At 41.1% G+C, this 11,676-nt stretch overlaps 2 protein-coding genes across 2 annotated transcripts; both read right to left on the reverse strand.

The window, feature by feature from the left end:
- Positions 1–6,036: 6,036 nt before the first annotated feature.
- On the reverse strand, positions 6,037–7,428 carry LOC118079095 (olfactory receptor 14A16-like). The gene has a single exon (XM_035103130.3). It carries the CDS (start codon positions 6,991–6,993, stop codon positions 6,037–6,039), a length of 957 nt encoding a protein of 318 aa, XP_034959021.3. The 5' UTR covers positions 6,994–7,428.
- A 2,893-nt stretch (positions 7,429–10,321) lies between these two features.
- Positions 10,322–11,266, reverse strand: LOC132592938 (olfactory receptor 14A16-like). Its single transcript, XM_060281183.2, has one exon. It carries the CDS (start codon positions 11,264–11,266, stop codon positions 10,322–10,324), a length of 945 nt encoding a protein of 314 aa, XP_060137166.2.
- Between the last annotated feature and the right edge of the window lie 410 nt (positions 11,267–11,676).

Genomic DNA, 11,676 nt, shown 5'->3' on the forward strand with positions numbered 1-11,676 from the left:
TTTGTATGTCCCTCAGAATTGGGTGCTACCTGTGAGGGAGAGAAAATCCCATCAAATATCAGAACTGATTCTCCATTTTATGTCATGCTTGTATGCAGACAATTTAAATTCATATTTATTAATAAAATAGGCAGTGCTGCTGCCGATTGAAATGTGTGCTTCATGTAGGGAGGATTGTGATAATTCTGCTGCCCCAGCAACATTTTCCTCATAATACAACAAAGTGGATGTCATACAGTATATGCATTTCAATGGATGATAAGCTTTGGGGCATAGGAGAAAATTCTGTATAACTACTTTAGCCTTGAAAAAAATATGTAGATTTCTCAGAAATTCCAGCTGCTTCACAATGCAACAGTCTTATTACTGACTAGGGTTCAATTTTGAACTCACCAATCACCTACATTGGCTTACAAATTAGTTTCTGGGCACAATTTAACTACTCATATTACTATTTAGAATGCTAAGTGAATAGGTGTCCCATTATCCGAGATTGTCTCCTTCCCTACAAACTCTGCCTTGTGTTCAGATTGGCAGAGGGGCCCCTCTTTCAAAAAAGTTGAATTTTGCACTTTCATTGTAGAGTTTACACCATATAATGAAGGTACATATCTTTACCCTTCTTCTTGACACTACAAACACACACACACACACACACACACACACACACACCTTGGGTTGCACCTGTTTTTCCAAACTGAAATTGTTTTAAGTGATTTTAACATTTTTATAGTGTTGTATACTACCCTGGGACCTTTGATGATGATGATGATGGTCATGATGATAATGATGATGATGATGCACTTTCATACAGTAGGTTAGCATCCTCATGAGTGGCTTAGAACAAGACTTTCTCAGCTTCTGCCCACCATAGTCTCTCCTCTGCTTTGATGAGACCTTTGACATCTGGGTCATGTGCTATTCCAACAGCAATTACACCCCAACAACAACCTGAGCCTAGACAAATCCCTGGAATACATTCACTTTTTGGAAAATATAGTGCAACAACATACTGGAGATAGTATAAGGGACCCTCCCCTTATATAGGAAACCTACTGACTTATATAGGTGCTTCATCTTGATTTCACTTGTACTTCACAGCTTATAGTACTCACACATTTCCCTGAGGAAACCTGTGCTTTCACCAACATTTCTCTGATGAAAATTGGGACACCCACTCCGTAATGATGATTTTAATATTCATATTTATCCTACTGGGTGGCCCCAGCACTCTGGGCAGTTTCCCACATATTGGACTCAGGGTTGGTCTTCCCTGTGAGCGGTTGTCCCCAGAGCCTGAGTCCAGGGGACATCTGGGTGGAGGTCTAGCAGGGCTCCTGCTTGCCACTGTCCCAGGTGTTCACCCGAGGCTGACTTATGGTTGGTGCCCAGGGTCAGCGCTACCTGCAAGGGTGCAGGGAGCTAGTCGAACCAGAGCCTATGTAACCATTCCCTTGATTGCAATCAATAAAGTTGTGGCCTAAATTCTGCAAAAACCAAACCAAAAAATTGAGTCTTGTCTGAATTTATTTGGGGGGGGGTGGTGGTTAAAAGCTCTACACACTCAAACATTTCACAAATGAAAATGGGACACCCTACCATACCCTCCAACACTTCTCCAATGAAAATAGGGACACCATAAGGACAAGTGAGCATAGCTGCCAAGTTATCCCTTTTTTAAAGGGATTTTCCCTTATGCTGAATAGGCTTCCTCACGAGAAAAGGGAAAACTTGGCAGCTATGCAACTGAGACATTCCAGGATCAAATCAGAAACTGGGACGGCTTCTCTAAATCAGGGGCATCCCTGGAAAATAGGGACACTTGGAGGGTCTGCTTTCCAAGACCAGCACCCCAACCTAAAACCAACAACAACAGGCCACAGTACAGTGATATAGACACAGGATATAGGCCATGTGGTCAATCAAGATGCCAACTCTCTCCATGGCTATTCAGGCAATGCTGTTACATGATCTAAACATGTTATCCACAATTTGTGCTGTGTCAAAGCCTGCTTTCTCCCCTCTCTACACCCCCCCCCCAAAGTTGGGCTATCTATTCTATTCTATTCTAGGGTTTCCCCCCCCCTCTCTCTCCAGATATATCTCAGCTACCTCATTCTGTTCATTATGTGTCTTCAGCCTGTCCTGAGCATCTGAGGAAAAAGTAAAAGATGGGAGAAACTGTGCTTGCAAGATGAATGGGCAAAGAGACAAGAGAATGGAGATGGGGATGATGAGAAGAAAGGGGGTGGGAATAAGAAAGTATTTACTTTCCCTCATACATATTATCAGTGCTTTTTTAAAGGAAAAAATGGTACTGGTACTCACCCTGAAGTTGATAAAGCAAGTGCCCCACTTTAAACATGGGGGGGGGAGCTTTCAGGACTGCATGTCCTTGAGTACCCCCAGAAAAATGTGTGTGTATTATCAACAGGAGATGCAATTTGTCTTCCAGTGAAGTGGATCAGTGAAGTGTTTGCATTTGTCTCATCATTGCATCACTCCCATCCTTCATTTGAATCAAGACTCTGTGTCTTTCAGTGTAGCTTTTCAGTTTTTCAGTTGTGGAAAGGAATTTATATGTCTGTCATTGGTCTCTTGGAGGAGAGCTCAGTGCAGCTAATCAGAAAAGTTTGTTGATGCTTCTTCTTTTGCCTTTGTTATCATTTCCCTTACCTTTGATAATTGGCACTGATAAGCTAATGGGACTGTTCGACTCATGGAAGCTAGAGCAGTGTCTGTAATTCATTCTCATATCTTCAGGTCCAGGTTCAGACTCAAGAGTACAGGGATTCTATGCCAGCAAGGAGCTGCTCCATATTACGAAATGCCTTTGAGACAGTAGCTATCTCCTCAAGAGAATAGAGGATGGCACTGAGGCCCACTGACACGCGCTTGCAAAGGATTTTGCAGACAGCACTGCTAAGATCCATTCTGGTTGTATTCTGGGTTTTCAGTAGCAATTCTGGAGGAGGCTAGGTTTTCTGGTTTATTTTGTTGCATATAGCTATACTACCTTTCTGCTGAGGCACCCAAGACCATTTACAATTTTAAAATGATAAAATGCTATAAAATACAACTGGTGGATTGGGGTGGTAGTAGAGGACAGTTCAACTGAAGCAGAACCTGGAATTGCTTGCCTGCGTACATCACTCTGTTCTCATTTCTCACAGGGCAGATGGTGTCCTTTAGCATTAAGAGGGGGTCATTCTGATAGAAAGATGCCCGGATGTTGTCTTTCCCTGCCCCCTCACTCTCTTCTTGAATACCTTCTACAGTCATACCTCATGTTACGTCCGCTGCGGGTTATGCCTTTTCGGGTTGCGTTCCACGCTGAACCCGGAAGTACTGGAACGGGTTACTTACAGGTTCGGTGCACACACCTTACCTTCCAAGTCCTAGACTGCAGAATCCGGGACCGGCAGCTGTGTGACACTGGAAGTTGTGCCGACGTAACTTCTAGTGTCGCTTTGCCCTTTTATGGGCACCAAAATGGCCGCCGCCGGCTTCGAAAGTCGCTTCCACGCATGTCAGGAAGTGCGTCAACACAACTTCTGGTGTCGCTCTGCCCATCTACGGGCAACAAAAATGGCCGCCGTAGACACTGGAAGTAGCGTCTATGCACTTCCGGGCATGCGTAGATGCGACTTTTGAAGCCGGCGGCGGCCATTTTTGGTGCCCATAGAAGGGCAAATCAGAAAGAAAAAAATGGCTGCCGGCAGGAGAAAATAACGGAGAAAACGGGAGATGAAGTGATACGGGGGACCACCGGGAAAAGGTAAGTAAAAACGGGGGTTTCCCGGGGAAAACGGGGTACTTGACAGCTATGGCACACACATGCGCAGAAGCGCTAAATCATGCTTTGCAGAAGCACCGAATCACAACCCGCAGATGCACAGATACAGGTTGCGAATGTCCACTGTACTGGAATTTGTTGACCTTGAAATGTGGATAAGCTCTTGGGAGAAGTGTAGCTAATTGCTTGTATTCTCATCCTGGTCATTGAAATCAGGGTGTTTAGACTTCTACACTTGGGCTAGCAAAGTCATAAACCAGGTATCCCCAAACTTTGGCCCTCCAGATGTTTTGGACTACAATTCCCATCATCCCTGACCACTGGTCCTGTTAGCTAGGGATCATGGGAGTTGTAGGCCAAAACATTTGGAGGGCCGCAGTTAGGGGATGCCTGTCATAAACACTTATCTCAGGGGAAGTACTAAATGAGGTGATAATATGGCCTCTTTTGAAAACAAAAACATAATTGGACTCCTACAATTTGAAGAACTGTCATTTTGTGTCCAACATCCCCTTTTTGTACAAGTTGTGTGAACAAGTGGTTTGTTTGGTTTTTTTTTTTTTTTTACACAGTTCCAAGTGTTTCTGTATGAAACTGATAATTGAGATCTTTTCCATTCTGGTTTCTGGCCAGGCTTCAGCATGGAAACTGCTTTGGGCCAGGAGCTGGAAGGGGAAATGTAGCCCCATTGGTTTTCCTGGATTGTCAGCCATGGATCATCCTGAGGGAATGGGAGTTAGGGGGTCACTTCATTGAGATGGCTCCCATCATTTCTGACAGATAGGATTCAGAAGTACATGGAGGTAGGTATTTGTTGTTGTTGTTTAGTCGTTTAGTCGTGTCCGACTCTTCGTGACCCCATGGACCATAGCACGCCAGGCACTCCTGTCTGTAGGTAAACGGTGGTCAAAGGTTCTAGCCCCACCCCCTTTCTTTAAAAGTCCCATCCGAGCAGCAGTGAACCACTTCCCAACGTGCAAATTAAATGCCAAATTGTTAGCAGCTTTTGTCAACATCGGGCCAGCTGGGGTGCCTTTTACTTTAATCCAATTATCCAAAATAAAAGGGGATCCCACAGTGAACTAGATAGCTGATGAAGTCTTTATTCAAAATGGAGTCATGGCATAACACAGCACCCTGTCCCTCCATTCTTGGTGAAGTCTTCCAACTCTGACAGCAACTGTGGGTTCACGGCACCCCCTCAAATTCATTGGGGGGATTAAGAGGGAAACTAGCCTCTGCTATCATCCATTATCTCTAATCTGAGCCCCCAACCTTCAGCACCCGGGGGAGCAATTATTCAGGTTCATGGCCAAAAACAGCAACCTGTTTTTAATTCTCTTTATTGTTTATGTTCTTGTGAAATTAACTTTGAGATATTTATGGAAAGTGATTCATAAATGTAATTAAATAAATGAACAAATGCATACGAACACATATGGTGTTTCTGAATGGCAATAGAAAATGCAAACCAACCTTGTTTACAAATAAACAAGCCTTTTCAGTGCATCCTGCCGCCCCCAGGGCATGCTGGGTGGAGTCACGACATGTGATGCATCATGTGACCTCCCCCCCCCCATGGGGAGCAAGTCTGCACCCTGGTCAGATTCCTAGCTCTTTTGGGCCTTATTGTAAGAATTGTAGGAATTTAAATCACAGGACTTCTGCCCTGAAACACAAAGGACTCTTTCTTTCTTTCTTTCTTTCTTTCTTTCTTTCTTTCTTTCTTTCTTTCTTTCTTTCTTTCTTTCTTTCTTATTATGAAATAATTATAAGTCCATACCTTTTTTAAAACAAAAACAAATCCAGCATTGCTACTACAGAACATATACTATTAAGAAGATATCTACTTGCTGTAAATGGAACAGAATATTTCTACTCCATGTCAATTTTGCATATACACAATCATTTATTCATCAAATCACTCACTTTTAATTTCTTTCTTTTTTATACTAAAATCCTATTAAAAATGTATGTTCATTCACCTGAGGTATGCATTTCCCCCCAAAATATGTATTTTGTTTATATAAATTGTCTCTCATGCTATTCACCTTTTCATTAAAACAAATATATTATTGAAAATTTATTTGACCTGCCACTACATTGCAAAAACTGGATAAATGCACAATCTCACTGAGAGTCGTGTTCCAATCAATTAAAAAGTCAGGGACCGACAAATTATGGTGGTTGACGTTAAAATGCAAACCAAAATAATTTATTCTCCATCCTTAATGCCCATATCAAAATATACTAGATTGCAAAATGATTTTCATTTGATGCTTGGAACATAGTTTCCATCCAAAATGTTTTGACAGTGCGGATCTGATCTCTTGATTTCTCATGCTATAAATCACTGGATTCATCATGGGTGGCAACATAGAATATAGCACAGAAATCAACATGACCAGATCTTTGGGGGCATTTTGAGTTGGGCACAAATAGCCAAGGGTGCCAGTGCAGATAAATAAGGAGACAACAATGAGGTGGGGCAAGCAGGTAGATAGGGCTTTCTTCTTCCCTTGCACTGAGGGGATTCTTAGCACGTTGGTGAAAATCTGAACATAAGAAAAGATTATGAAGATAAAGCAACCAAAAGCTTCACAGGCTGCAAATACATTGATCCCAACTTCTGCCATATAATTGTCATTACAGGAGAGCTTCAGCAATTGTGGGATTTCACAAAAAAACTGGTTGACAACATTGGAGCAGAAAGTAATGGAAAATGTGCCCCCAGTGTGTAACATAGCATTGAAAAGGCCAGTCATCCATGCACTTGCTGCCATTTGGATGCAAGCTCTCATGTTCATCACTGTCTCATATCGTAGTGGATTGCAGATGGCAACGTATCGATCATAAGCCATGACTGTGAGGAGGCCCAGGTCAGTCACTGCAAAGAAGATGAGGAAAAAGACTTGGGAAACACATTCTGGATATGAAATCAACCTGGTGTTCATGAGGGAGTTGCTCATGGCTTTGGGGACATTGATGGAGATGTTGCCAATATCTGCGATGGATAAATTCATCAAGAAAAAGTACATAGGCGTGTGAAGTTGACGGTTGAGGATTATGAGTATGATTATGAGTAGATTTCCCATGACAGTAGCCAAATAAATCAAAAGAAACATCACAAAGTGTAAAATTTGGAGCTCTCGGAAATCAGAGAATCCCAGAAGAAGAAAACTGGTCTCATTTGACATTATCTACCCTGTGGGAAGAAGGAGAGATATAATTTGGAGGTGCCTGATCCTTGATATAAGATCTCTGCTGGATGAAACCAAAATCTTATGCAGTCCAACTCATTTTTTTCTTTAGTAGCCCACCAGATGTCTCTTTGAAGTCCATAAGCAGTAAACAAGGGCAAAAGCCTTCTTCCACATTTGCTGCTCCCCAAATTGGGATCATATGCAGCTAGGAATATAGAAAGCTGAGTAACACCCCCGATCTATCTCAATCAATATTGTTTACATTGGCTGACATGATTCAGAGCAGAATCTTCTCTAGCCCTACCTAAATTATTGTTATCTATTCATCATTGGCCCATGAAATAAGGACATTCATGGGCAGTTGGCCCATGAAAAGTCATATTTTGGTATCACAATGAATCAAATTAACCATTAGGGTGATGACTTTTTCATTTTCCCCCCTCAAGAATTATTTCCTGTAGCACAAATGGATGAAATTTTGCCTATTAATGACTAAAATGAGGTATATTCCATTAAAATGTTTAAAAAGGTTACGCACAAACCAGTTTTAATTTTTTGTATGCTGTGTTACCATTTCATAAAATTGTATTAACAATTCTATACATATTTCGTATCAAATTTGGACACAACACCACATTCCACAATGGGGAGTGTTCTTAGCAACATAGGGTATACAAATGTCACACCTGCGCAAGGTAAAAGCCCCTTTTGGGGTCCTTAAAACTCAGCCAGCAGACCCTGCCGGACATGCTGGGAAAAGAACCTACAGGAGAGGTAGCAAAACATCATCCTCTAGTGGCGTGTATACTGTTACTGTGGCTAAAAAAAAGCTTTCTTGTGTGTTTGATGACCCTATATAATGTTGTATATATGTAACTCTAAAGCTTGGGTTCAATTTTAGATCTGCTTACAGTGACTTCAAAAATGGTCAAAAAACTGATAAATAAAATTTTTTAAATCATTTTGTGCGCGAGGGTTTTTTTTAATCAAATCTCTTTGAAAGTAAGTAATCTTTAATGAAAGGTCATCAAATTATGATACAGGGAAATGAGGTTATAAAAAAGTCATCACCCTGTTTACCATCTTGTCAATATATTTTCAAATGCTCTTAGGTAATGGTCAGTTCAGACCCTTTGTCACTATTGATCTGTTCCTCCCCAGTACCATTCTGTGCAAGAAGGGTGGGGGGAGGGGAGAAAAGGGGCTGCAGAAGGAAAGAGTGGATGGCCCCATGTAATTTTGGCTCTCACTCTGTCCTCCACTGGCATAGTCTCCAACCATTGCTAGCATCCAGCATCTTCTTTATGTTACCCCAAGGGAACATAAAAATAAGGGGAAAATGTTTTTCACTCTCCTGCCATAAAGCAAAAGGAAAGACATGTAGAAATTCCTTAATTCTTAGATCAGGACAGTAGCTCCATGTTGTACAAGAACCATGAAGTCATAAAAAGAATTGAAAATTATTATTTTTTAAATCAAGATTATGTATCTGCTTCTAATTGTCAATGTGGGAAATGTGTCATTAATCACCAGTAGGTTTACCAATGCCCTGCATATTCATCACCCCTTAGTACTGAACAGGTTGCTCTCCATCACCCAGAATGAAAAAACAAAACAGTGAATGGTTTGAAGTAATTCCTGCCAGTTTAGTACTTTTAATGTCTTAACTGCAGCATCATAGAGTTCAAAGGGGTTTTGTAGGCAATCTAGTCCACCCATTTAGAGGAGGAAATTCACAGCTAGTGCATTTCTAATACGTACCGCTATCAGCTTCAGATTTGAAATATACACCTACTTGACTCTTCTTCCCCTGATTCTAGTTTTCAAGTCTGCCAAGGAGGTGTATATGTGTGCATGTGATTTGAAGCTGTTTTGATTGCTGCAACATTTCTTTCTTTCTTTTTTCCGTTTCTGAGCACTTGAGAAACTTGTTGCCTTGGGACCACTATGTCTCAGCGTGCAAGATCAGCTGGGAAATTATCTTTTATATGTTGAGAAAATAAGTGCTTTTAATTTATTATAATTCTGTTAATTCTATTCCTGTTAAGTGGTTCAAATCTGTAGGAAAGACAAATTAACCCTTTAAAATACTCTGAAGAGCGGCTCAATTGGTTTGCAGCAATGTTGAGAGGTTATGCCATTGTCCATTTCCCACCCACCCTCTTCCTTTCTGCATTGAGGTTTTCTAGCATTCTCTCCCTGCCACCTGTCTTTGACTCTTTTCTCCTCCTCCCATTTTGGGGCAAGCCCACTTCCAGGCAGGCAAAGAGCTTCCACCACAGCCTAGACTTGTAGCAGTTTACCCACTGCCTGTATATGAGAGCATGCAGTGGGAAAGGGTACAGCATCTTTTTAAAAAAAAAAAAAAAAAGTCTTGATATTCCAGGGCCACAAAAGCTGCATTTGCTCAATTTTTGCAATTGGGGATAGGGCAGGGGAGGATGAGATGGCAACCCTGCTCATGTGCACGATACTGTAGGGCAAATGATCCAAATTTTATTTCGAAAAAATTATACACTATTTGTTTGTTTTTTAAAAATCAAACCAGTTTACAAAAGAATGAATACTGTAAAATTATTGGCAAAAGCAGTTAAAAACAACTGTTTAAACATTAAAAAAAAATTAGAATCAGCAATAAACTAAAAACAGATTGAAATACACATTAGCATTCTAGATATCTGGGAAGGTTTGCTTAAACAAAAATGCTTACAGCAGGTGCCAAAATGAGTGCAGCGAAGGCACATAATCCACAGCATGCCTTTCGGATTGTGCATAGCGCAGCTGAATGTTGTACATTTCCTGTTGTTGTTGTTGTTTAGTCGTTTAGTCGTGTCCGACTCTTCGTGACCCCATGGACCATAGCACGCCAGGCACTCCTGTCTTGCACCGCCTCCCGCAGTTTGGTCAGACTCATGTTGGTAGCTTCGAGAACACTGTCCAACCATCTCGTCCTCTGTCGTCCCCTTCTCCTTGTGCCCCTGCTACATTTCCTAGCAATACACAAATAATCTGTTTGGTATGCATGGTGTCAAAGAAACATGCCCTTTTCTGTAGTTCTTCTTCAGAAGTGGCGATCTTTGCTCCCTGGGCTGCTTCTGTCACACTGCCTAATGTTATCTGACTCACAACACACACACACACACACACACACACACACACACAATGATGAGCAAAGAAGCAGAAATAATATATGATTGCATGATTCTGGATAGACAAGTAGTCTGCCCCGGTTTAAGGCAACTCTAGGTATAGGTATAGGTTATATAGATACATGGGTATATTTTTCTTAGGAACTTAAGTTATGAAGCACTGTAGCACTAGATCATAAAATGATGGTTGTCATCTGATGCTTGGAACATAGTTTCCATCCAAAAAGTTTTGACAGTGCGGATCTGATCTCTTGATTTCTCATGCTATAAATCACTGGATTCATCATGGGTGGCAATATAGAATATAACACAGAAATCATCATGACCAGATGTTTGGGGGCTTTTTGAGTTGGACACAAATAGGCAAAGGAGCCAGTGCAGATAAATAAGGAGACAACAATGAGGTGCGGCAAGCAAGTAGACAATGCTTTCTTCCTTCCCCGCACAGAAGGTATTCTGAGTACATTGGTGAAGATCTGTACATATGAGTAAATTATAAAAATAAAGCAAGCTAAAGCTACACATTCAACAAATACAAGGACACCAACTTCTGTCATATAATTGTCATTACAGGAGAGTTTTAGCAATTGTGGGATTTCACAAAAAAACTGGTTGAGAACGTTGGAGCAGAAAGTAATGGAAAATGTGCCCCCAGTGTGTAACACTGCAAAGAAAAAACCAGTCATCCATGCACTTGCTGCCATTTGGATGCAAGCTTGCATGTTCATCACTGTCTCATATCGTAGTGGATTGCAGATGGCAACGTATCGATCATAAGCCATGACTGTGAGAAGGACGAGGTCAGTCACTGCAAAGAAGATGAGGAAAAAGACTTGGGAAACACATTCTGGATATGAAATCAACCTGGTGTTCATGAGGGAGTTGCTCATGGCTTTGGGGACATTGATGGAGATGTTGCCAATGTCTGCGATGGATAAATTCATCAAGAAAAAGTACATAGGCGTGTGAAGTTGACGGTTTAGGATTATGAGTATGATTATGAGTAGATTTCCCATGACAGTAGCCAAATAAATCAAAAGAAACATCACAAAGTGTAAAATTTGGAGCTCCCGAATATCAGAGAATCCCAGAAGAACAAAATTGGTCTCATTTGACATTATCTACCCTGTGGGAAGAAGGAGAAAGAGAACTGATAGAATTTAGAGGGCATGAGCCTGAACATAAGAAATCTGCTGGATAAGACCAAAGACTTATGTAATCTGGACTCTTTTGCCCATACTGACCAATAAGATGACTCAGGAATATCACTGAGCATAAGACATGAAGTAAAAAGAGGAACTGAACACTGTACCAAAAAATGTTTTAAAGCACATAGCTGAATGTAACCCTGAACTGGGAATATGGGAACTGTTCCATAAACATTTCAGTAGTTTCATCTCTCCTTCAAATTCATCACCTGTTTTGACTGAAAAAACTAGATTTCATGCCCCAAGAATAAAGATACAAGACAGTTAATGTAAATAAAATATAAACAGAACTTTATGTCTGATTTGAATTAATCTTAATT

This window comes from Zootoca vivipara, chromosome 12 (genome assembly GCF_965207765.1).
Source record: "Zootoca vivipara chromosome 12, rZooViv2.hap1.1, whole genome shotgun sequence".
In the NCBI taxonomy this organism is placed as follows: Eukaryota; Metazoa; Chordata; class Lepidosauria; order Squamata; family Lacertidae; genus Zootoca; species Zootoca vivipara.

Coding starts and splice junctions, on each gene's coding strand:
- LOC118079095 (XM_035103130.3), bottom strand. CDS start 6,993: ATGTCAAATGAGACCAGTTTTCTTCTTCTGGGATTCTCTGATTTCCGA.
- LOC132592938 (XM_060281183.2), bottom strand. CDS start 11,266: ATGTCAAATGAGACCAATTTTGTTCTTCTGGGATTCTCTGATATTCGG.